Source organism: Mustela nivalis (genome assembly GCF_964662115.1).
Source record: "Mustela nivalis genome assembly, chromosome: 20".
In the NCBI taxonomy this organism is placed as follows: Eukaryota; Metazoa; Chordata; class Mammalia; order Carnivora; family Mustelidae; genus Mustela; species Mustela nivalis.
Genome location: NC_139039.1, coordinates 26,876,183 through 26,903,176, shown reverse-complemented (window position 1 = coordinate 26,903,176; position 26,994 = coordinate 26,876,183). Strand labels below are relative to the sequence as shown.

General features: G+C 40.6%; 3 protein-coding genes across 9 annotated transcripts in view; 1 reads left to right on the top strand and 2 right to left on the bottom strand.

The window, feature by feature from the left end:
- CFAP97 (cilia and flagella associated protein 97) overlaps positions 1-10,366 on the bottom strand; it is a 38,021-nt gene extending 27,655 nt beyond the window's left edge. The window contains exons 1-2 of one of the 3 annotated variants that reach the window (XM_082715727.1): positions 10,248-10,366; positions 1,178-2,208 (exon numbers count right to left, since the gene is read on the bottom strand). In XM_082715727.1, the coding sequence (XP_082571853.1) occupies positions 1,178-2,208; positions 10,248-10,357 (1,141 nt within the window). In that variant the 5' untranslated portion in view covers positions 10,358-10,366. The other 2 variants (XM_082715728.1, XM_082715729.1) reach the window with 2 other exon arrangements.
- Positions 1-26,994, bottom strand: part of CENPU (centromere protein U) — a 627,562-nt gene that overhangs the window by 415,392 nt on the left and 185,176 nt on the right. The gene's annotated exons all lie outside the window — the stretch shown is intronic.
- SNX25 (sorting nexin 25) overlaps positions 10,326-26,994 on the top strand; it is a 129,264-nt gene continuing 112,595 nt past the window's right edge. The window contains exons 1-2 of one of the 5 annotated variants that reach the window (XM_082715717.1): positions 10,326-10,397; positions 10,840-10,911. Coding sequence is in view for 3 of the 5 variants with exons in the window: in XM_082715714.1 (XP_082571840.1) it covers positions 17,876-18,280 (405 nt within the window). In the remaining 2 variants the exon portion in view is untranslated. Of the gene's footprint in view, positions 10,398-10,521; positions 10,912-17,538; positions 18,281-26,994 lie in introns of those variants that run through there. The other 4 variants (XM_082715715.1, XM_082715716.1, XM_082715714.1 and 1 more) reach the window with 4 other exon arrangements.

Sequence of the window (26,994 nt, the reverse complement as noted above, 5' to 3'; positions counted from 1 at the left end):
ATTTATCAAAAGAAAATGAAAACACCAATTTGAAGAGACATGCACACCCTATGTTCACTGCAGCATCATTAACCATAGTCAAGATATGGAAGCAACCGAAGTATCCATAGCCAAATGAATGGATAAAGATGTGATATATACATATAATGCAATTATTACTCAGTGATAAGAAAGATATCTTGCCATTTGTGGTGCTATGGACCTAGAGGGTATGATGCTAAGTGAAATAAGATGAAGACAAATACACCGTTTGTCTTTCACTTGTATGTGGAATCTAAAAACCCAAACAAAAGAACAATACTAAACAGACTCAGATATAGGAAACAAACTGTTGCTTACCAGAGGAGAGGAAGGATTAGGGGTTGCGGGGGACAAAAGAGGTGAGGGGAATTAAGAGGTACAAACTTCCAGTTATAAAATAAGTCACAGGGATGTAATATACAGTATAAGGAATATGGTCAACAATATTGTCATAATTTTGCACAGTGACAGATGGTAACTAGACCTATCATGGGCATCATCTCATAATTTATAAAAAAGTACTGAATCACTGTGATATATACCTGAAGCCAATAGACTACTGTGTCAATAATACTTCAAAAAATTTGTATCTTAAAGGAACTGCCACCTGAATTATGCTATTTCATCAACTTGGTAATTAGTTTTCAAGTAATCCTCTTTAACCTTTAAAGTCTGAATAGTTCCCTAAGGTTTATTCCAAAATTTCATTTGGTAGCATTTCTTGCCACTTTCTCTGATATGAAGACAACAGGTCAGGTTATTTTAATTTTAGTACTGTTGCCTTTCTTAAAGAAGAAAGTGAAATCTATCTCATGCCCATATCTCTCAAATGTGAAAACCATGTCTCCACTTCTCTCATTTCTGTTGTTTATATGGTCCCTCCAAACTTTATGACTTTGTAAGAAACTAAACAAAATTAGGGTAGTAGTTACTAGTCCTCATTCATTAGCTTTTCAATATTATAACTAATGATATTCCAAGTATTTTTAAGGTAAAATAGGATATTTGGTAAAGTTATTACATCAATTATCCCAAACAATAAAATATGTCTATTTTAGAAAAACCAGTGCAAATTCACAGTATTTGGTATTTAAGCTCAATATACCATGAAGTTTACTATTTGTCCAATATTTATAGCTTTTAAAAAGAAAATTACCTTTCAAAAGATGATTGAGATCCATTGTGTCATGTAAAGCTTTTTGTTTGTATCTGTGGTCTGAATTGGAATCTAACACTGAAGATTTTGAAGTGAGATCAGGCCCATGTTTTTCTTGCCCTTTTTTGGTTGATTTCAAAGATTTTGAATTATTTTTTAAATCTTCAACATTTCCATATACTTCTTGACTCACGTTTTCCTGCCTTTTAACTTTTACTTTTTGATCATTTGATGCTCCCAGTTCAAAAGTCTGAACAGGGCTGATGTCTGGAGTTGACAGTGGAGTGACATCTGTCACAGTATCTTCCGATTCCTCGGGGTAGTCATTGACTTTTGGTTTAGTACTTGAAGGCTGTATTCCTGCTGATTTCATTCCTGGTTTATATTTCTGTTTTGGTGATAAGTGGGTTACACCACATAGACGTTTCTTTAATGATGGCGATGAATCAGAAATACAGTTATCGGACCCTGCATCTGAACAATCTGTGCCTGAACTTGAAGATGAGGAAGACAGAGAGGAAGAGGAGGAAGAGGAATTATTTTTGGAATACTTTTTACTTATGTTTTTTTTAAAGTTATTAGATGGTTTAGCTGACTTGGACCTGACATGTCTTTTCCCATCATCACTGCTTTCCTCTCCATCTGTATAATAATCATCCTCACCTTCTTTTATAATTTTAGGAATTCTCCTTGGAGTGGGCAAGTGTACTTTATGCCCTGTTGTAGCATCCCACAATTTTTTTGATCTTGGAGTGGTCAATGATAAAGAATTTCTGATTTGCATATTATCATTTTCTACAGGGTGTTCTTCTGGAGGAATTTCCTCCTTTTTTTCATTTTCCTTTTTTTGTATTCCAAATTTCGAATTTTCCGTATCTTTATCTATTCTCTCTTCAGGGTCATCATTTTGCTTGCCAAAAACTGTGTTACTTTCACATTTCTTTGCTTCTTCAAAGTCACTGTCAAAGAAGGAATGGTCCACTTCACCTTCTGATACATCTATAAACCGATCCATGGTGGTAAAAATATATCTGAAAAAGAGGCCAGTGTTACCATCAAACTAAAGAATAATTTCCCAGTACTTTTCACTTTTTATAGTAATTACATATCCCAAACTGAGAAGTTTGATTACAGAGAAATGACAAAAAAATAGAGCCACCAAAAAAAAAAAAAAAAAGTAACTCAGTAAGTGATAATCAGGCACAAGGGTAACAATAAATTGTACCAGTGATGTGAAACAAGTTCAGTTCACAAGAGTACTCAAGGCAAGCTTATTACAAACATATACCTCAGTAAATAGCCATACACCTAGGTGAACCCTAAGGAAAATTTGCCTTCTATAAGTACAATTAGAGTTTAGAATAAGAAGGGATGGTGTTAAACCTCCCCCAAATCAGCTAAGCCATCTTGAATTTAGAATTTGACCTCTAATACTATTCTCCACTTAAAAAACAAAAACAAAAACAAACACACACACACACCCCAAACCAAAAAAAAAAACCCATAAGTCAAAAAACTGTAATGACTTGGAAGGCAGTTAATTCTATTTCTGGAGGTAAAGAAAAACAAGGGCCTAGAAGATCTTACTGTTATCAGAAGGTACAGTATTCAAATATGCCTGATACCGTGATAATACAACAAAGGCTCTAGTTTAAAGGGGTTTCCAGGGCGCCTGGGTGGCTCAATGGGTTAAGCCGCTGCCTTCGGCTCAGGTCATGATCTCAGGGTCCTGGGATCAAGGCCCGTATCGGGCTCCCTGCTCAGTGGGGAGCTTGCTTCCCTGCCTGCCTCTGTCTACTTGTGATCTCTCTCTCTCTGTCAAATAAATAAATAAAATCTTTAAAAAAAAAAAAAAAAAAAAAGGAGGGGTTTCCACTGTCCAAGTTGGAAAATTTAGTACTGGAAAACAAAACACACAAAACACTCTTAAAAATGAAAAAGTACTTCCATGGAAAGCTATTATATGATATTCAAAATCATAATGATATTCAAAAGGGCAAATAAGATGAGGTACATTAAAGGAAAGGTACATATAAATTTCTAATAATATACAGCCAACAATCCAATTGTGCACTCAGTATATTCAAATTATGATTAATTCTACGACAATTAAAAAAACATGTAATCTGTATTCTCAATCAACCATGATACTCTGGAGCCTTTTATTGCTTAAGTGATCCTGCAACCTATAAAACAAGTACAAACATGATTTAAAAATCAACCAAACTCAAACTATCAGTACTAATGCAATAGGTTAATAAGACAGATGAGAGGTATGTGTGGTAATACATCCTATCATCATTGGGTAACTTACTCTGCCTTAAAGGTTTTGAAGAATTTAAGAGATTCTGACATAATAAACATAAAAACTTAACTATTCAAAATCAACTTTTAGATGCTTATTTAATAACTTACCAGATTTATTAAAAATGTCTAAGTGCTTAGTTAGACTTCCTTTATTAGATATATAAGTATCCCTGGCCAGATGTCCAAGGTACTTGAGAAAATCAAATATACTAAAATTGTAATTGTTCTGTTCATATAAATTAAATTTGCCAGTCTGCAAATGGTATAGAATGTTCAGGGAAAATCAAGCTAAGTGAAGATTAATCAAAGTACTAGTGAGTTTTATTTTATTTATTAACATATAATATATTATTTGCCCCAGAGGTACAGGTCTGTACAGGCTTACACATTTCACAGCACTCACCATAGCACTAATACTCTAATATTCCCCACAATGTCCATAACCCAGCCACCCTATCCCTATCCCCTCCAATTCCCAGCAACCCTCAGTTTGTTTCCATGAGATTAAGAGTCTCTTATGGTTAGTACAAGTGAGTTTTAAAATTCTAACACATTATTATATTTAAATTGAGAAAAGATATGTAAGTAGATCTTAAAAGTTTAAAGAAAAATCAGATAACTTATACCTAAACAATAAATACAAGAAATATTATTTCCCATAGCACAGATCAATGCCCTCATAAGTTTCAAAACTCTATCAACAGAAGGATGCCTTCTCCACAAACCCTCAAAGATATTTAATAGGTTTTAGATGTCAAATTAAAGTCTACTCTTTTAATTTATAAAAACTGAAACTTATCTCCTTGGCATTTGGCTATTAATTTTCAGAGCCATAAAAAACCTATCAGCCTTTTAAATCAGTACCTTCACTTTGGAAATTCATCCTAAGAATATAGTACTAAAAAGAAAGAATGGTATGCATTATAGTATTACCTGTACTGAAAAAACTTAAATGAAAAAATACTATGACTCCATTAAAAAAATTATTTACATCAGGGGTCAGCAGGCTACTGTGCATGAACCAAATCTGACCTGCCATCTGTTTCTGTAAATAAAGTTTTACTGGAACACAGCTACAGGTTTAGATATTGTCTCTGACAGCTATCACACTATACTTGTAGAGTTCAGTAGCTGTGACATAGACTACAATATATTTATCACAAAGCCTAAAATATTTATCAACTGACCCTTTACTGAAAAAGTTTGAGGACCCCTGATTTAGGTGATATATCAGCATGAAAAATGCACAATACAAAACTGTTTATCCATACCGGATTAATAATACAATTTATGCATTTAAATAAAAACCAGGGGGGAAAAGAGCAAAATTAAGTTGACCTGTTTGAAGAAAACCAACTATCTCACTACATTTTTAATATTTCCATTACTGTTTTTATACAGTGTCCCTGCAATAAATTAAGTAGACTGGGAGTCTGCACAATGAAAAAGAATGAACAGAGTCAGACACAAACTTGGTTTTGCCACCTACGAACTGTATTTCTGGGCACATGTAAAGGATGTTCATCACAGCACTATTGTTTGTAACAGCAAAGAGTTAGGAAAAACGCAAAGTCTAATAAGAGGAAAATGAATAAGCAAAATATTGTATCTGACATACTATATGTCAGTCAAAATGGATGAGCTAAGATCTACAAAAATAATATTTACTAAAGAGAATTAAATGAACAATTATATAAAACTTAAAACACATGATACTGAATTCCTCATGGGAACAAAATTACATAGCATGGCCTGGAAGGACCAGTTCTTAGCTAATAAACAGCTAAGAGTATGAGGCTGTGAGGGAAGAGGAGGAATGAGGGTGAAGAAGCCCATAGAAGGTAAAAATAAAGAACCTGGCATAGGCCTGGGATCATGGGTCACCACATCACAAAGAGTATGACTGACGGGCACCTGGCTGGCTCCGCAATTTGAGCATATGACTCTTGATCTCTGGGTTGCGAGCTGGAGCCCCAAGTTGGGCATAGTGCCTACTTAATTTTAAAAATATAAAAATAAAAATAAAAATAAAAAAAGAGTATGACTGATCATTGTCAATCCAACTCTGCTCATCTGAGTTCAAAAAGGAAACCAATAAATCAAAACAGCCACTGCAGGCTGGCCAGCTCTTACATTATTTTGCCATTAAATTCCCAAAAGTTACCCTCTTTTGTAAGGTAATTAACTCTTTGATCCAAAATACCAAGGGATGGAATAAAAAAGGGTTACAGGTAAATTTTTTTTTTTCTCTTTCACTTTATTACATGGTTAAAAATACCTTTGTGATTTAAAAAATTTGAGGGGAGGTGTTGCCTGGGTGGCTCAGTCTGGTTAAGTGTCTGACTCTCAATTTCTGCTCAGGTCAGGATCTCAGGGTGGTGAGATCCATGATCCCAGAGTTATGAGACAGAGCATGAAGCCTGCTTAAGATTAGCTCTGTCCTGCTCACTCTGCCCTTCCCTCCACCCCTGCCTCCCCGTGCTCTCTCAAAAAAAACCAAAAGAATTGTTTTTTGGGATGCCTGGGTAGCTCAGTTGGTTAGGTGGCTGCCTTCAGCTCAGGTCATGATGCCAGGGTTCTGGGATCGAGTCCTGCATTGGGCTCTCTGCTCAGCAGGGAGCCTGCTTCTCCCCCTGGCTTGTGCTCTCCCTGTCAAATAAATAAAATCTTTTAAAAAATTTGTTTTTATGGGGCACCTGGGTGGCTCAGTGAGTTAAGCTGCTGCCTTCGGCTCAGGTCATAATCTCAGGGTCCTGGGATCGAGTCCCGCATTGGGCTCTCTGCTCAGCAGGGAGCCTGCTTCCCTCTCTCTCTCTTTGCCTGCCTCTCTGTCTACTTGTGATTTCTGTCAAATAAATAAATAAAATCTTTAAAAAAATTGTTTTTTAAAGTTTCTTCAAAATTTAAAAACAAATGGTTTTATGGAATTGCCTGGAGCATAAATTTCCCTACTTTAGTTTAAAAAACAACTCTTTCAGGGTGCCTGGGTGGCTCAGTGGGTTAAAGCCTCTGCCTTCGGCTTGGGTCATGATCCCAGGGTCCTGGGATCGAGCCCCACATTGGGCTCCCTGCTCACCAGGGAGCCTGCTTCCTCCTCTCTCTCTGCCTGCCTCTCTGCCTACTTGTGATCTCTGTCAAATAAATAAACAAAATCTTAAAAGAACTTGCCCAGAGTCACACAGCTTGGTAAGTGGCAAAGCCAGGATTCGCAGGCAGGCAGGCAGGCAAAGTTTAAAGATCATGTTATTAATCACTGTTTATTCTGCTTCAAAATAAGGTCCTTAACTAAGATATGGGTTTTTTTTTTTAAATCTTTAAAATACATTGCTATGATATCTATGATTTATCTAATAATAAACTGCAAGATAACAAGATCTTCTCATCAAGGGGACTTTTAAAGGAAAACGGGATCTATTTAGCAATACGGTTTTAGGAACAGTTCTGTGCAGAAAAAGAGGATCTGTACAGTTAAAATTAGATACACATGTGAGGGGCGCCTGGGTGGCTCAGTGGGTTAAGCCGCTGCCTTCGGCTCAGGTCATGATCTCAGGGTCCTGGGATCGAGTCCCGCGTCGGGCTCTCTGCTCAGCAGGGAGCCTGCTTCCTTCTCTCTCTCTCTCTCTGCCTGCCTCTCAGTGTACTTGTAATTTCTGTCAAATAAATAAATAAAATCTTTAAAAAAAAATACACATGTGATTGTCACACATTTTGCTGGAATTTATTTGCTATGTAGCAATTTTCCATTAACAAAGTAAACTGAAAAAAACCTCATGGGAACCACAAACTAAACCAGTGGTAGCCTTGAGTAAATTAAAAAGTGTTAACCTAGGTAACAAGAATTCAGAACTTTAACTTATGACCCTCTCTATCCCAATCTGAGCTTGTGACCAAACCACCTGTCCAAAGACGGTAGTGAATTACAAAGGTATTTCTGACAAGGAGTGACAATTGTGGAAGTCACTAAATTTGAAATGTTTCCAACAAGCCTCCTCTTTATGTGTTTGGCATATCAAGTCAATTTTGCGATCCCTGATAATCTTGGGTAAGACCTACGTAAAGTTCCCTATGAAGGTGCATGGCAAAATAATTCAAGTTAGAGCTAATACCCTTCCATACCCTTAGAGTTTCCCAACAGTCCTGAAAGGAAAAAATTTTACCACCTTACATTAGGTATGAAGAGACTAAGACCTAGCAATTCAAATGGCTTTAATAATTTAAATTGATAAGTGTCAAGTATGCCTCTTATGATTTCAAGCTTTATCAAATTTGTGAATTAAAAAAAAACTGAGATAGACAGTTGAAATTAAGGACTCAAATGGATAAGTGGAAAAAAAAGCTATCACTCACAGAGATTTTATGACGTGCCAAGCACTATTCTAAGCACTCTTTCATTGATCATTTGCCACTGATTATTTTCACTGACCATTTAATACTGGTAATGACAAGGAAACTGAAGCACAGAGGTTAACTGACATGTTCAAAGACCATGTGGCTAGAAAGCAGTAGAGTCAGGATTTGAGTCCAGAGAGTCAGCCGTCTTACTGGTTATGCTGTATTGAAACAAGCAGAGGAAAATGAATAAGCTAAAAACCTAACGGGGAGGTATACTCTGAAACTGCCAAATAATAACACAATAATAGCACAGACACAGAATGAGGGAAGGTGAGAAGGGCAGGTGCACTGAGGGGCCCAAGTTCAAAGAACGTTCACTGAAAAAAGACTTGGAGCTTACCAAGTGGCAAAAGAATGACTGAGAAATCAAAACATTAAAATGCTCTTAAGTCATCCCAGGATAGCAATATGCAATCTTGGGGTAACCTGCATTACATTCTGCTTGGTCAAACTACTTCTTGAATAAAGCAGTTAGCTCTCAGTGCTATGGTGAAGAGTCTAGAATCTAAGTCATGATCAATGTTTTATAGAACAAGGGATTCATAGTTAGTAAAAGTAACGGTTAAGAGAAAGGGTATGCTCAGTTAAAGGACTGTGATATGAAAAAAGATTTTAGAGCTATTATTTGTAGTTACAGATGTAGAACTTCCATCAACAGATGTAATGTATAAGAAACCTGTTTTTAATAAAATTAAAAAAAGAAAAAACAAAACTTGTTTTTTTTTTTTTTTAAAGAAACCTTTTCTTAAATCAACATCAGAATTGCTCAAAATGGAATGGGCTACTTTCTAGGATTATGAGCCATGAGTCACTAGATAGATTTTGGAGCAAAAGCTCAATGTCCACTTGTGATGCTACAGAGGGAATTCATGCATTAGGAGGACATGATTTTCCCAACCATAACATTTTATCAACTAGGTCTAAATCCTAACAAATATTTGTAATCCAAATAATTAGATAGTTTTTTGAAATCCGTTTTTCATAGCTAACAGTTTCGTGCCTTATCTCCTTACTAAACTGGGAACTCTAACATTAGACATTCAAATAATGTTTATCTGATGAAGGAGTTTGGAGCTAGGAGGCTTAAGATTTTCTGCTATGTAAGCAGAAAATTCACTGCTTTTCCCTGAGCTAGTTCCCTTGACAGTTTTCCACAATTGTTCCCCTCCAACACCCATACCTCCACCACACACACCAGAATTAACTATCCTCTGATCTGTATTTACATGGTTGATGTAACCTTCAATGGTTGTTAAGGACCCACCTTACCAAGTGCTCACAGTTCATGAGAGGTGGCGCGAAACACCTGGGAGACTTTTTAGGCATAATACCCAACAGATAGGGTTATTGTAAGGATTTAAGCACTGCGGTGATTTAACTGAATTTATGGAAAAAATTATCCAACCATCCCACCCACTAGGCAATCCTTCCCATAACATTTATTTCAAAGTTAGTGAGATTCAATTAACATTGGAAAATGAAAATGTGGACTTATGACTGTCACGATTCTCTTTACAACATATTGGGAAAGGATAGAAATGAAATGCTAATTCATTTAATAACTCTTCTGGGGCTCAGTGAAAACCTCTATTTGTCAAAAGCTGCCTGGGCGTCACTTGGACACTTACCATTTGTATAACTCCCGCAGAGCCAGCAACAGAAATACTAATGCTTTTTAAGATACAAATAAGATACAAATACCAAATAAGAATCTGGCATTTTTCAAACTGTCATTTCGTTACTGTGACATCACATTATTTCTGTAATTAGGTGTATAATATGCTCCTAATAAGGTAACCGACTGGGTATGAAAATTCCGGCCCTAAGTAAAAATCCGTTTTCCAGGACTTGAGTCAAGGGTCCGTTCACCACCTCTTCTTGACCACCCCCTTCCCCGCCCCCCCAGGGCAGCAGAAGATAACTGAGAGGCCGCCCTCAGACTCCCGAGTTCAGAGTCAAGTCTTCAGAGGTGGGCGGCGCCGACCCGAACCCGGCTCCCAGTTACCCCCACTTCCTGACTCAGGGCCGACCCCGGCCCCCGGCCCATACCCGAACGCATCCTGGGGGTAGGCCGGACGGTTCCCACAGGGGCCGGCTGAGGTGCGGGAGGCCCCAAGGACCCTCCGGCCGCGGGCTCGGAAGCCTTTGTTGTGGTTACACCCACCACTGGAGAGGCTGGTTGGGCAGCAGCGCCCACGGAGCAAAGGGGTGGGGGTCCCGGCCAGGCCGCCTTTCCTAACCTCCCGCGCTGGATTCCTCACACCAACCCTGAGGACTCGCCGCTGCCTGGGCTCCGGAGACAGGAAACGGACCTCCAAACGGAGGCGAGGGAGGCGGGCGGGGAAGAAGGGGTTGCTCGCGCGCCGCTTACCTGGGTGCTGTGGCCGTCGCCGCCGTCTCGCGCGCCGCCAGCGGCGTTCTAGGGTCGCGCGCACGCGCTAGCGCGCGCACGCACGCCCCACACGCGGCTCCCAGCGGCATGGCTCGAGCTTCCGGAGGCGGAGAGAGCGGAAAGGGAAAGGTGGGGGGTGCAGAGGGAGCGCCGCGAGTACCGCGGGAACTGGGCGGGGGCCAAACGTGCGGCGCGCCGGCTCCTCGTGGCCCCTCGCGGGGGGTGGGGGGGCGTCATAGAGCGCCGTGGGCCCGCCGGAGGCCTAGAGAGGCTCTCTGTGCCGCGCCCCACTGCGGGTGTCGGGGCGGGGGAAGACAGGCCCACGACTCCGAGTGGGAAGGCGCACGTGAAGAAATGAGGCTTGGAGGCCGTTACTTGCCCAGCGCACCGTTAAGGTCTTACCGCTACTGCCCCCCACCCCCACCCCCGCCACTAATGGCAATGCGGTGGACCTAGTTGGTACAGCGGCTAGTTGGGAAAGTGGCTTCAATTATCTTATATAAGTCCTTACCAAAACAACGGCAGTAATAAAGGGGGGCAGCTGTGACTTTGTGATTCTTTTTATCAGCAGAACTCCGATCAAAGAACTAGTTGGTTCTACGATTCAAGAGCCGGTAACGCATTCTGACTACTGGTGAACGAGGTGGGTGGTTAAAGGAAGAAAGAAGTGATCTCTGCGGAATATGTTGAAAGCTATCATTTTTCGGCTTCGAACTCCCAGGCACATAGTAGTTGTGATAGGGTAATGGTGCCCCACATAAGTACCCTTCCTAATCCCTGGAACCGGTGAATAGGCCATTTCACGTGGCAAAAGGAACTTGGTGCAGTGGGGTTAAGGATCTTTTCTGTGTGTGTGTGTGATTAAGGGTCTTGAGATGGGAAAATCAACCTAGATTATCCGTGTAATCCAATGGTTTCTCAAAAATGAGAGTCAAGAAGTTTGGAGTCATTAGTAGGAGTGATGGTTGTAGAAGCAAGAGGTTGTAATGTAGAGCACCGTGACTTCAGTTAACAATACTGTATTGCGTATTGGAAAGTCAATACAGTAGATCTTAAACGTTTCTCATCATGTAAGAAGTTCTCAGAGGCGATGGGGTGGCTCAGTTAAGCCCCCAACTCTTGATTTCCTCTCAGGTCACGACCTCAGGGTGGTGAGATAGAGCCCTGAGTGAGGCTATTAAGGCTTAAGAGTCTTTTTTTTTTTAAATTTATTTATTTGACAGACAAGAGATCACAAGTAGGTGGAGAGGCAGGCAGAGAGAGAGGAGGAAGCAGGCTCCCCGCTGAGCAGAGAGCCCGATGTGGGGGCTCGATCCCAGGACCCTGGGATCATGACCCGAGCTGAAGGCAGAGGCTTTAACCCACTGAGCCACCCAGGCGCCCCAAGGCTTAAGAGTCTTAAGGCCCTTGAGTGTGGAGCCTGCTTAACATTCCTTTTCCTACTTCCTTTGCCCCTCCTCTCTCTCTCTCTCTCTTGCTCCAAAAAAAGAGTTTTTATCTCAAGGGAATAAATACGTAACTATGTGAGGTGGTGGATGTTAACTAGACTTATTGTGGTATTCCTTTCATAGCTGTACATCCTGGACTTACATGCTGTTATATGTAAGTTATATCAATAAAACTAAAAAAAAAAAATTTTTTTTTAAATAAAAAGCAAGAGGTCAGAGTGATGTAAGGGGACCTTGAAGCAGGGAAAGCAGGCACCTCTGGAAGTTGACAAAAGGAAGAAAAGGTGTTCTCCCCTGAAGCCTCCTAGAGGAATGAAACCCTGTAAATACCATGATCTTAGACTTCTGACCTCTAGAACAGAAAGAATAAATTTGTGTTGTTTTAAAGCACTAAATTTGTAGTTATTTATTATAGCAGCAGTAGACACCTAATACATTAGGTAGTCAATAACAGTTTTTGCATGAAAGTGCAAAGAAAGCGAGGAACTAAGGGTTATCCATATCCTAGGGAGTGTCACTAAGGAACTGACTGTATTTTTGTTCTTTACAATGCGTTTTGTACTTTCGAGTTATAACTACCAGCAAGTACACAGTATCCTCCTGTTCTTTTTATAGATTAAAAAGTAGGATTTCACTTAATTCTGCCTGATGAAATTTTGCTGGCACCATTTCCCAGGGATGATTTTCTACTCTGTGGTCAAAAGTTTGTTATACAAAGGGTATGAATAAACATTTCTTTGAAGTATATATACAAATGGCCAGTAAGCACATGAAAAGATGTTCAACATGGCTAATCGTTAGGGAAATGCAAACAAATCATGAGATCCCACTTCACACACATTAGGATGGCTATTATAAAAATAAGAGAAAAAATAAAAAGGATTGGCAAAAATGTGGAGAGATTGGGAACCTTGTATATTGCTCATGGGGATGTGAAATGGTATGACTGATGTGGAAAACCATGGTAGAGATCAATAAATTGAACTCAGAGCTACCATATGCCCCAGCGATTTCACTTTGGGTATGTACCCAGAGGAGTTGAAAGCAGAGTTTCAAACACATATTTGTGCACCCATGTTCACAGTAGCAGTATTCACCAAAGCCAAAAGCTGGAAATAACCCAAATGTCTGTCAACAGATGGATAAACTAAATGTGGTACATTCATGCAGGAATATTATTCAGCCGTAAACAGGAATGAAGTTACGCTAGATGCTACAACATGGATGAATCTTGAGAACATTATGCTAAGCGAAATAAGCCAGGCATGAAGGGACAAATATGACCCCACATATATGAGGTACCTAAAATAGGCAAGTCACAGTAACCGAAATTAGAAGTGGGGAGCCTGACTAGTTCAGTTGATGGAGTATGCAATTCTTGATCTTGGAATTGTGGATTTGAGCCCCACATTGGGTGTGAAGATTGTTTAAAAATAAAATCTAAAAAGAAGAAAAAAGAGACTAGTGGGGGGTTGGCGTGGAGAGGGGAGGGGGAGTTCTTATTTAATGCGTGCGGCATTTTACTACAGGTTGACAAGAATGATCTAGAGATGGATACTGGTGATGGATGTACAACAGTGTGAATGTACCTAATGCCACTGAACTGTATGCTTAAAGATGGTAAAATATTAATTTTTGTGAATGTTTTATGATTAAAAATAGCAAAAAAGGCTTATATCTTAAGCTTTAATTTTGGCTTTTTCTGAACTACGAATTTGTAAAAATTTTGCCTTTTGCCTGGTTTTCTTTTCCTAGTCTATATTCTAGTCTTTTTCTAGTCTATATTGAATGAATCAATAAGCAAATGAAATAGATGGTAAATAAGCTTCTTCAGGCCAGAGATTTTAATTGCTTTGTGCCTCTTCATAATTCTGGTCATAGAGGGTCATTAACTCATAAGTGAAAAAAGGCTCTTCCCCAGATTCATTAAATCTGGACTCTTATCAGAAAAGATGAAAATAATATCCCCTGGCCCCTTTTCAAAAATTGTTTTTCACTTATTGTAAACCTCTTGGAACAGAATATGGGCTTGACTTTCTGCAGAGAGCAATTAAAAGATCTTTTTGCATAATAGCTGGAGGTTTTTTCATGTATGCTAAACTTTCTTATGAGGAAATGTGTTTTTTTTAATTTAGGAATTAAGTTTTGAAGGATGAAGTCTTTATGGAGTTGAAGTTTACAACCAAATTGAAATTAAATATAGTTTCATATTTTTTAAGTTTCTTAAGGGGGTACCTTCAAAATATCTAAGTGCTCTAAGAGGAAATTGAGAAAGTAAAATGACTTAGATTCACATTTGAATCTCCTGTACTTCCACAAAGCAGAATTAGTGGCTCTCTTCTCACCACCATAGAACTTTGTAATACCTTAGTAATATATATTACATTGCTTTATGCTTTCCCCCAAACCCAGTTAGAATGTGAGCTCTTCAGGGACAGAGACCTTTTTTTTTTTTTTTTAAGATTTGAGAGAGGGGCAGAAGCAGAGGGAGAGAGAGAATCTCTACCAGACCCCACTAAGCAGGGAGCCTGATGTGGGGCTCGATCCCACAACCCTGAGATCATAACCTGAGCTGAAATCACGAGTGGGATGCTTAACCAATTGAGCCACCCAGGCTGTCTGCAGAGACTATGTTTTACATTGTTTTCTAACAAAGCACCTAGCTAATATTTTTGTACTGAATGAAAGAATAAATAGAAGTCACATGCTACCTTCTAGAAGTTCACAATATATTGAAGAGCTAGATGAATGCTATTGTACTGGTTTTGTAAGGACATTATTTGTATAATATAGAAAGCAGTTTGTTTTGTCCTTTGACATTACTTTTAGCTATTTGAAAGATGGCATCGTGGAGGAGAATCTTATAATTTAGGTCCACCACTTACTAGCTCTGTGATTTTGAGCAAGTCATTTAACTTCACCGAGTCTCAGTTTCCTAGTCTGGAAAATGGGATTATAAAACTTACCTTATGTCCTTTGTAGAGTTATAGTGAGGAACTTATGTTTTAAACAGGATTTCTGAAAGTTGAAGTTTCCATTAAGGGATACCTGGGTGGCTCAGTGAGTTAGGTGTCTGCCTTTGGGGTCATGATTCTAGGGTCCTGGCATCTAGCCCAGCATCTGTCTCCCGGCTCGGCAGGGCGTCTGCTTCTCCCTCTCCTTCCCTTCTCCTCCACTTGTGCTCTCCTGCTCTCTCTCTCAAATAAATAAAATCTTTTTTTTAAAAGAAGTTTCCATTAAAATATGAGTTTTTTTTTACTTTTATTTTTTTATTTCTAAATATAGTATCATGGAAGAATATCATTTATTCATTCAAAAATATTTATTAACGGCCTACTCTGTGCAACCCCTATTCATACTCTAATTAATACTCTAATACTAATTTTTATTGCCTATAGGTGTGTTCTCTTTCCTAGAGCAAATAAATGACAAATGAGAGACACTGGCTTCTTTTTGGTAGTATATAAACGCTTTATATAATATTAAATACATAGTGTTAATCTGAAAATATTAAAAATCTTTTCCTAATTTATGTAAGTATATTTAATCCATATTGTGTCCTGCCTACTTTTAATACATATCATGAAAAAGTATCAAGATCAGTTCAAAAATTTTTTTGCCCACATGCATTTTGGAGAAATTAGTTAATAATTAAACACAATTTATATTCTTTTTTAATAATCTGCTGCCCAATAATACTGGATATTAAATTTAAGTGACTGTAGAATTTTTTTCATTTTGTTTCATAACTTGAAAATATTAGAATAAAATAAAGCTAAATGATACATCTATATATATAATCACCAAACTCTTTACTGAGAAACATAGTTGTATACTGTCTCCCTTCCCCCTATCTTCCCTGGGTCTATTTGTTCATTTTATAAGTAAATAGGATTAGATTATGAGGAACTATCAATTCCAAGAACAAGAAATGTGAACTTTAACATATTTACAGTGCTAGGTCACAGGATACCACTGATTTTGGTGACCAACCAGATGATCCACAAGAAACTGATTAGTGTGTTCCCTCAAAGCAAATGGTGGTAAGTTGTTAAACTAATGCAACCAATGAATTAAATACTCCCCCTATTTAAGCCCATGTGTAGGCCCCTCCCCACTTAATTACTGGATGGGCCATATGATTTGCTTTGGCCAATGGGACATTAGCAAATATAACCTAAGCAAAAGCTTAAAAAAAACGTGGCATTCCTGAGACTGTCCTGAGAAAAAGGCCAACCTGACCTTGTGGAGGGTAAGGACACAGGGAGAAGAGACAAGCCATCTCAACAGAGAGTCCTTAGATCACACAGTCCCAGCCTATGCATCCAGGAGGCCATAGTTTCATTAGTGACCCCAGGCAAGAAGAGCAGAATTGCCCAACTGACCCCAGTCCAAATTGCTGACCCACAAAATCATAAGCAAATGAAATGGTTGTTATTTGGTGGTAGTTTGTTATGCAACAGTAGATAACTGTGGCACACCATATTTCCAGTATGTCTTCTTTTGGATAATAACCTCTTGGATAATACTTTGTTTCAAAAGAATAAATAACTGGAATTTAAATAAAAACTTGAAACAAACAAAAGTATTTGGCAGGTAAAAATCAAATTGCACGGCTCATTGTATGTAAATTATTCATAAAACAATTAAAAAATTAAAAATAGAAAAATCCATCAAATATCTTACTTCCTGTGAATGTTGTATTTGTCCTTTGTTGAAATAATGACAGACGATTCCTTATAGAAAAACAGTATAGTCACAGTAATTTGAAAATACATTTTAATGCTTGCTTTTCTTCACTATGCTCCCTGGGAAGCAGGATATAATGCATTTTATTGGACAACAATAGTGCAGTAGTTGAACTGTTGAAATTCTTCAGGATTGCTATGAGAAGAGAGTTCTGACACTTCGCTTTTGTTTCCCCCCATCCTTTATTTCTCACTGCTTTTCTCGTCTATTTACTTCTTCCCCTTCTTCTTTCTATTCCCGATTGGCCCTATCACCCGTCCTTTCAAATCATTAATCTCTTCAGAGTTCCATCATTTCCTTTACAATTCTTTCATCTATCAAAGATACAGCTGCTTCTTTTACTGCTCTTAGTAGTAATTACTAGTATTTAGCATATTAGCAAACATATCAGTAAACATCTGTATATTAAGCATGGGATCGTGATAGGAGAATTAGGAGAATAACGTTGGACCTTTTGGCTCGTGTAGGTAATAACACTTCTATTGACTCTTTGTAACAAAAACATAGGGACTTGGAGCCAAAGTGTTTATGGCAGCTGTGCACACCCTCTGGCACCAGGCCGACTTTGGGGGCCTTTCCATAACTAGCAATTGCAGGCTTCATTACTCTTCCACGTTCGTCGGATTCTTTCCCTGAAGGGAAAAAAAAAAAGGAAGGTTGTTGGGGGGAAAACTGCATTAAAAGCGAGGATCAGGAATGCTTGCCGATTTTATCTAAATAGCAGGTGAAAACAAAGCAGAAATTTGGGGAACCCTAAGCTTGGGAGATTACTTGGCCGTGAAGAACGGAGAGCGAGGATTCAGGGATCACCTGAGCCGGAGAATTACAAACGCTTCTGACACCTGCCGCAAAATTTTCCATCGCGGACGGTACCCTGCGGGGAGGGGAGCAGGAGCGCCGACCCGAGCAGTTACCCTGGCGATTGGTGGCGCCCCCTCCCCTGAGGGGCAGCGGCGGTCCGACCCCGCCCCCGCGCCGCGGGTGGGCGGTGGGGGCCGGGCGCGGCCGGGCACCTCCCACCTGTCACTCAGCGGGCCGCGGTCGCTCTCCGCCCCCTGCCTGACGGGCACCTCGGGGCCGCCCCCGCCCCCGCTCCCGCTCCGCCTCAGGCTTCGCCAGCTTAAGTCACAACAAGGTCCGGCTACCTGGGCGCGCCCGGCCGGACGGCTGCGGGGCGGGCGCCGGGTGGCGGCGCTGAGGGCTCGCCGAGAGGAGCTCCGCGGCGTCTGTTGGAGCCGTTCCCTCGGTGGGCCGCCGGCGAGGGCATGAGCGCCGACCGCCCGTGCCTCAGGAGCGGCGGCGGCGGGAGCGGCGAGGGGAGGAGGCGCCGCGGAGAGGCCACCGTCCAGGGCAGCGCCGGGGGACAGCAGGGCAGGAAATGTGCCTGTGCTTAGCGGCTCAGGAGGCAGCATGCACCCCGATGCCACCGACAGCAGCGGCGCCGGCCTCAACCTCGCGCCGGCCGCAGCCGCCGGCGGCCGCCCTGACTCCGGCGCCCCGGGCGAGCGCCGGCCGGACCCCCGGGAAGACGCGGCGGCGCCGGGGGCTCCTGGCGGCGGGAGCTGGCGAGTGCCAGTGGCCGTGGCCGCACTCGCCGCCGTGTGCCTCTCCTGGCTGGGGCCCGGTTGCTGGCAGGCGACCGGAGGCGCGGGGCCGTGCACCGTCCTGCTCAGGCTCTGCCTGTACCTGGGCTGCGCCGCGGCCGCCTTCCTCCTGGGGACCCTGTTCTCCCTCGTCTGCCGGAGCCGGCGAGCCCCTCCGCCCGACTTCGTCGCCGCCTGGAGACGGCTGGCTGCGGCCGCCCGCCGGCCGGGGGTAAGTACCGGTCTCCCCACTGCCTCGCGCGCCGGGGCCTCCGCCCGGCCCTCCGCGCTTCCGGTGCCCGCCGCCCGTCTCAGAGTCCCGGGTGGCGGCAGCGGCGGCGGCGTGGTTTGTCCTCTCCGCCCCGGCTGCCGGAGAGGAACCGGGCTGGGGTTGGTTGGCCCCGCGGGTAGCTGCGAGCGGGCTCCGGGCTGCTCCGGGCTGGCGAGATGCTCGCCGAGATGCACGTTGTTAGGCTGTGTAGTTGCTCCACAACCACCCCCAGGCACAACCTCGGTAGCCGAATAATCACTCCGAATCTTGGATGCTGCTCTGCAGTTGGCGGTGGGGGCACTCACTGTACGCACGCGCTGCGCCCTACATCGGTCACTGTATTTCTAACCGTTCTCTGGGGGAGGTAACTTTATGACCTTTTACCGATGGGGAAACTTGTTCAGAGAGGCTGACTTGGCTTAATTCTCATCCTGCCAATACCTCTCATCCCAAATCTGGCGCACTGTGTAGATCAGTGGCGCAGTCCCAGCTAGTTTCTGTGCTTTCGAAAAGGGATGTCAGATATAATTTCAGTTTGCAACAAAAGGAACCGTATTCCCAGTGGGTTGGGGACAGCAGGGCGGTGATTAGGGAAGACAGGAATGAGCTCTTCCCTTCTTCGGTGCCAAACCATTGCTCGATCAACGTCCCAGCTTCCTTTGATAACTTTATCTAAGTGAAACTTAATTCTGATGTAGCTTGTTAGCTTGTGTGTTTGGGGCACATTATGCCGAGTCTGAGATTTGTTTCTGCCAGTAATTTATTTAACATGGGTTTACTAAGAGAATTATAACTTAAATTTCATAAGCCAATAGGATACAGGATAATGGCTCTAAACAAGGAAGTGAAGAACTAACATACTCCACAAACCAGTGATAGATGAATGCACCATTGTTCTAGGGGATAGAGAAATAAAGTCCAGATTCATTCATTCATTCATTCAGAATTGGTTCTTGGTAGAATCAGTGCTTTCAACAAAAAGCTGGGCATTAGCTGCTGGGACACAGAGCTAGTGGTGTTGCTAGTAGCATTGGTGTTGGGAGGCAAGGTGAGCTGCTCTGAAGGTTAGTACTTTAGGGACAGTTACACAGCTTGCACCACTGCAAGAGAAATAGACTCACCAAGGCAGAAACAGATGTCCCTTTCCCTCCTGAGACGGCTGCCTGGTTTAACACCCTGCTGACCAAGAGTTGCCTGACCCCAGCAGGAACAAGTGTCTCAAGATCTACAGAGAGCTGTTCAGATCAGCAAAGAGTAGCCTTGGCCAGATTGAATACTCTGGGTTAAGTCCACACAAATTACTGATATTTAAAGTTTAAAGTGTCCATTACATCATAGTTATTTTTCCATCTATTTAGATGGATAAGCACTCTAAGAGCACAGTAGTTTTGCAGATACCATCTTGGCAGGGTTTCTCAAATTCACTGTCCAATCAAAAGAACTTCATTTAAAAACGTGAATTTGAAATCTTAACCAATGGATAGCATAACTTGGCACTCACTGCTTGACTGAACGATATTGTCATTAAACTGAAAGTGCCTAGCCACTTTAAGCTAAGGGAAATGGCAGTGATTCAGCTTCATAAAAATATTTGTTAGAGGGAACATTGCCCTCTGGGTTTTGTATTTGCTTATACTATGATCTGCTTATAGTTTTGTAAATATCAAGCTCTTCATCAAAATTACCCCGTCCTGAGTCAGTCTCTTCTGAATGTACTCTTTAGATAATGGCTGGAGGATCGTAGGTAAGGAAGTCAGGCATCCTCACTCTGTAAATTCGGTATATTAAGGAAAAGGAGCTTCTGTTTTCCTCGGTGGTCTCAAAAATTAGTAATGTTTATTTCTTTTAAAAACCTTCATGAAACAGTCCTTTTTTTTGTATCTAATTTAGCAAGAGTTGATGGGCAGGTGTATTTTTCCTCTTGATTTTTCTCTATAGTGGTAGAAAATAAGAATCCCGATTTTACTAACTGGTTTATTGATTTATAAATAATGTCCCAATTCTTTAGAGTATTGTAAGAAGTTATAATTCAGTCAGTACATATTAAGTGTTTTATATGAGCCAGGTATTATTCTGGAAGCTGGGATTGAATCAGTGAGACACATAAGAGCCCTCCCTACTCCCTGGAGATTATATTCTTATGGGAGATCAGGCCATAAGTAAGGTGATATTTTTAGATAGTGATAAATGCTTATGAGACAAAAAGTAAGAGTTAAATGATTAAGAGTTCCTAGTAGGTGAGAGCAGGAAGTTTAGATGATGAGGTCAGGGTCAAAACCTAGTGTATTGCATTTTGCCTCTGAAGGCATAGAAGTTTTATATTGTGGGTTACCACTATTTCCGGGAAAATACATTTCCCCAAACCGCCCCCCTCCACCACCAACTCATTTAGACCTCTGGGTAGATAAAACTTGGATTAACATCGAGAAAGATGCTTTAGTAGAGGAATTTGAGAAAATAGTATCTTAAAGGTGACAGAAAACGAAGCAGTATATGTAATTCTTTATGTATACAACTGGAAGATTTCAGTTAATAGAAGTGAAGCATAAATTTAAGGAAAGTAGATTATTGGTTATTCTTTGGAACTTGGATTCGTGTAATAGTCTTAAATGAGAAAAGAAGGGAATTGGGAAAAGCTTTATATTATAATTAAAATGCATATTCTTCACATAAAATCTTGTTTTTTTGACAGTACTGGTGTTATTTACTCAAGCCTTAAGTTGTGCTGCATTGCTTATTTTACCCCTTCTTCTAGTTGTGCTATATTTCTAATTTGTATTTAAGTGTTTTTTTTTTTTTAATGTTCTGTTCTTTATGAATGGAAGCATAAGCATGTGGTGTAGTATAAAATATGTCAGTTCTGTGGGGGTAGGAGCTGGACCACACAGGTCATCTAACATATGTGGAGGGGGAGGCTGTTTAGTAGTGAACCAAATGGCGCCTCTTATGATACAGTGACTATTTTACTACAGAAATTTTGATTCAGCATGAAGAAAAGAAGCCTCATTCGTTCTTACACATTTTGGATTCTTCTAGTATGAGTCCTACAGGTCAGAGGCTGGGATCTATCCTTCTAGTTGCTTATCCTTCCTTCCTCTTTTTTTCCTTCTTGGTCTCCTTCTATAATGAAAAAAAAATGTATACACGGTTAAAATAAGCAACCTCAAAGAAGCCCAAACTAAAAGTGACAAGCGTTTTTGTGTCTAGAAGTGTTTAAAATGCTTCTGCCTGTTTCACAGTGTACCTATTGGTTAAAAACTCCATGTAATTAGCACCCGTGATTGACACCTTTTGTCATTACCTTACACGTAGCAAGAGCTCAAGGAGTGTTTGCGGATGATGACAGAGAAAATTGTTCTCTCATGCTTTTCCGTTCCTCTTAATCCAGTACTAGCATTTACTGGGCATCTCCTGTGTGCGTGAATTTTTATTTTGGGAGGGATGGGAATTACTATTGATTAAAGTAGTAAAAATAATTTTCAACTCAAATAGAAATAATATGTAGTAGTATATACAGGTTCTAAGGAAGCTTTCCTGTAAGGTCAGGAAAGTCTTAGAGTTGTTATCTGGGCTTCACTTTAGAAAAACTTGGACTTTGTTACACAGGTCAGCAGATTGGAGCTGTAATGCCCGGGCTGGCCTGCTCCTGGGGTAAGTGTTGTTAGTCCAGCTTTGCAGAGCAGGCTGTCATAGTATGTTCCATCTTGTGCCAGGCCAGTTAACTTATCTGGCTCAAGAGCCTCAGGTTCACTGGCCACAGTTACTTGACCCTAGTACATCGTCTAAGCAAGGCAACAGAAAGAGAAATATGATGAAAGTGAATCAGTAGTTTAGAAAACTAAACTATGTCTATGGATTTTCTCTTTTACATTGTAACTTACTAGATATTTCTTGATTTATGGTTCATAAATTAAAAAAAAAGTAAGCAATTAATTGATGATGATCAGAAGGCTGATACAAGAAAGTCCACAAAAGTAAATAGTAGCATATGGGAAACAAAGTCCACTGCTCTATGAAGAAAACATTAATGAGAGACTTTCCAAAGTTCAAGCAGATAGAAGAGTTCAAGTGGCTTATCAAATTTAATTAATAGGCATTTACTGAATATCTGCTACATATCTGCTATTATGATCTTATTAGATCACTTTTTGCCTAGTTAGCTGCTGAGTGCCTGTGTCCGACACATAGTAGGAACATAGCAAGCTCTCAGGAGATCAATTTTGCCTGAATAAATGGATTATTGTTTGAGACAAGAACAAACTTAACTATCCTACTTCCATTTTGAATTGAAATTTTAACCCCAGCATCCTAGAGAAGGGTCAGAGCCTTGCAATAGGTGTCACCAAGAGCTTGGGAAATTGGTCTCTGGAAATGCAGGGCAATGTTTTTAGTGTTGGGGAGGATTCAGAGATGAACAAGAATCTCCCTGTCCCTGCCCTCTCAGGCTGAGTAGACAGGACTGATCAAGAAGCCTAGTGAGATGCCAGATGTTTAGAGAGACAGTAAAATATTCACAGAGCAATCCATGGTGTCAGTTGGCTTGAGTAGGACTTCAAGAATTCCTAAATGAGTTCTTTTACAAATACAAAAGTTCTTTGAGTAAAACAAACTTAATTTAGTTACTTGAGGGGAAAAAGGAAAAAGAGACAGTGATTAGGGAGCCTATATACAACCTCTTTGTGACTTTCCTTTATTATGCTAATGTGATAAACTAACCCTCAGTAATTTGATAATGGATAATGGCATAGTATACTTACTGTCTTCAGAATATTTGCATTTTAACCAGAGGATTTAAGTCATGGTGGCTAGTGGGAAAAAACGTTCTTGAGGAAGATGGCTTTTTGAGAACCCCTTAAATCACAGTGTCCTCCCTAGCTCTCTTTGTGATCTAAAGGTTGTTTTCCTCTAAATTCACATTATTAATAATTTTTAAATTTAATTTTTTATGTAGATTATAAGTTCACATGTTTTTTTAAAAAGCATATACAAGGGTATGCGGTGAAATTTTCTCTTCCTTATAGATAGTTATTATTGATAGTTGTCTATTCTTCCAGATATATATCGTGCACATATAAGCAAATACAGATATGTATTTAAAGGGAGAAGTTTTGTACAGTAAATCTGTAATTTACCAATACAAGAACAATGATTACGCATAAAGGACAGTTTTTTTTCTTTTTTTATATCTTCATTACAAAGGCACTATCCCTTAAGCTTAGGAAACACAAGAAGTTATATATGAATGATAAGTTCAAAGTATGAAGATACAATACATGATTATACCTGGAACAAAAAATAAATGCTTATCGGGCGCCTGGGTGGCTCAGCGGGTTAAGCCGCTGCCTTCGGCTCAGGTCATGATCTCAGGGTCCTGGGATCGAGGCCCGCATCGGGTTCTCTGCTCAGCAGGGAGCCTGCTTCCCTCTCTCTCTCTCTGCCTGCCTCTCCATCTACTTGTAATTTCTCTCTGTCAAATAAATAAATAAAATCTTAAAAAAAAAATAAATGCTTATCAAAAACAGGATACGAATGCTAGGAAATACAGAAAGCGTGATTTGATTTAGTAAGACTCTAAAGGAGGCAATATTTAGTTTAATAATTTATACAAAAAGTAAGTCAACCAAACTGCTGACAGAATGCCTGTACCATTTAGGATCTGAGTTGCCGCTGAGTATATGAGATGAATCATAAGAGCTAGGATTGGAAAGTTAGTTTGGGTCCTGTTGTGGAAATCTTGTCAAGAGAATAGAACTGGATTTTAGTCTGGAGGCTTGGCAGCTACCGACCCAGGAGGAGAAATGCCATGTTAAGTGCAGTGATAAAAAGTAAAAGTTAATTGCGTACCTATGTGGCTCAGTCCTTAAGCATCTCCATTCAGCTTGGGTCATGATCCCAGGATGCTGGGATGAGCCCCACATTCGGCTTCCTGCTCAGCGGGAAACCTGCTTCTTCCTCTCCCACTCCTTCTGCCTGTGTTCTCTCTCTAGCTGTGTCTCTCTCTGTCAAATAAATAAACGAAATCTTTAAAAAAAAGAGAGAGATAATGAAGCTGTGTGAATGGAGACAAGAGAATAAATTTGAGTGAGATTTTTTTCTTTGATGTAAAATATCATCATTACAGTTAGGTTTAATTATCTTCTCCAGAGTGTTCCAACATTCTCTTTAAACAATAAATTCAGTCCCCAAAAAAGGGTCCTCCTGTTCACAAAATGAAGACCACAGTTTCCAAGTTAAATGTTTGTTCTTTTTAGAGCCCACATTTTGGTCCTTTCCCGGGAGGTTCGTTTCAGTCTTGAATCTCAAGTTTTGTTTTGTTTTTGATGTCACCCTTGTAATTGAATGTTGCCTTCTTGAAAATATCTTAGGTTTTATTTCCCAACCTTATTGTTTTGGGGTAAGGAGTACTCCCAGACTCCTGAAAATGTGAGCTCTTGTAGTCAGAATGGTGCACACAGTTGTATAAAATGGTGACTCAGCAGGTTTAGTGCTGAAGGCTCCCAGCTTAAGAAAATGAACATTGCCAATGGAAGGCTTTAAGTATTAAAATGATAGCATACGAACTTGTGGCTTTAAAAAAAATGCAACTTTGCTTTCGAAAGAAAAATACTGCAAACTTGGAATTTATTTATTTATTTTTTACCCCAGTATTAGGTCCCTTTCCAAATTAAGGTTGGGTGAGTGGGTGGGAATGATGGGAGTGGTAGGCATCTCTTCTAGAGGGTTCTCCTGGATACCTTGAGCCTCAGGCCAGGGCCTGCATCCATGATTCATTTCTGCATCTGTGTTAGACTTGAGGAGTGTGCTTATATAGTTTCTGGAAACACAGTGAAGGTTTCCAGAAGGTCCAGTGGGTTTGGTTGTATTTTGATGGGTTTCCCAGATCAGGTCCTGCTTTGGTAGAATGTACTTAGGAGTGTGAGATGTGCCTGTTCTGTCCCTGGGGGTGACCTGTTCTGGTCAGTAACTATAGGCACTGGTCAGTCCAGTACATTTGTCAGCCATACTGGGGTTTCCATGTCTGAATTGCCATGAGCTGGATGTGAAGAAAAATGTCTGTGGGAGCTCCAGATAAAATGTCTCGGAGGCCAAGGAAGAAAAAGAACAAATAGTACATTTTTAGGGTAAGAGACATGAACTTGTTTAGGCTACTAGGATCTATTTAATAAGCTTCCAGTTTTGGTATAGAATACTACTCTTAGAAAATTAGATAAGTTTCTACAAATACCTATTTCTTTAAAAAAATTTTTTTTATTATGTTATATTAGTCACCATGCAGTACATCTTTAGTTTTTGATGTAGTCTTCCATGATTCATTGTTTGCATGTAATACCCAGTGTTCCATGTAATCTGTGCCCTCCTTAATAACCATTTCTGGGTTCACCCATCCCCCTACCCCCTCCCCTCTAAAATCCTCAGTTTGTTTCCTGGAGTCCATAGTCTCTCATGGCTCTTCTCCCACTCTGATTTCCCTGTCCTTCATTTTTCCCTTCCTTCTCCTAATGTCCTCCATGCTATTCCTTATGTTCCACATATAAGTGAAATCATATGATAATTGTCTCTCTGCTTGACTTATTTCACTTAGCATAATCTCCTCCAGTTCCATCTATGTTGATGCAAATGGTGGGTATTCATCCTTTCTGATAGCTGAGTAATATTTCATCGTATATATGGACCACATCTTTATCCACTGACCTGTTGATGGGCATCTCAGCATCTTCCACAGTTTGGCTGTTGTGGCCATTGCTGCTATGAACATTGGGGTGCATGTGGCTCTTCTTTTCTCTACATCTGTATTTCTGGGGTGAATACCCAGTAGTGCAATTGCCGGGCCATAGGGTGGCTCTATTTTTAACTTTTTGACGAAACTTCACACTGTTTTCCAAAGTGGCTACACCAGCTTGTATCCCAACAACAGTGTGAGGGGGTTCCCTCTCCAACATTTGTTGTTTCTTGCCTTGTCAATTTTTGCTATTTTTACTGGTGTAAAGTGGTATCTCAGTGTGGTTTCGATTTGAATTTTCCTGATGGCTAATGATGTTGAACATTTTTTCATGTGTCTGTTAGCCATTTGTGTATCTTCTTTGGAGAAGTGTCTGTTCATGTCTTCTGACCATTTTTTTTTTTTTAAAGATTTTATTTATTTGTCAGAGAGAGAGTGAGCGAGAGCGAGCATAGGCAGACAGAGTGGAAGGCAGAGTCAGAGGGAGAAGCAGGCTCCTGCGGAGGGCAAGGAGCCTGATGTGGGACTCTATCCCAGGACGCTGGGATCATGACCTGAGCCGAAGGCAGCTGCTTAACCAACTGAGCCACCCAGGCATCCCTTCTGACCATTTTTTGACTTGATTATTTGTTCTTTGGGTGTTGAGTTTGAGAAGTTCTTTATAGATCTTGAATACCAGCCCTTTATCTGTAGATATTTGCAAATGACACTACAGATACAAATACCTATTTCTAAAGTAACCTGCATTTCTGTAGTTCTCAATCACCAGTATGTGTGAGTGACAGTATATATATATATGACTGCCATTGATGGCAGGAAGTAAAATTTTATAGGTGTTTACTTCTGTCTGCTCATGCAGAACCTTGGTCTACAGTGCCTCTAACTGCCCCTCCCCAGTATTTCTGAGAGTCCATTGGCAGTGTCTTCTGTATTTGTGAATAAGCTTATTTGTGTT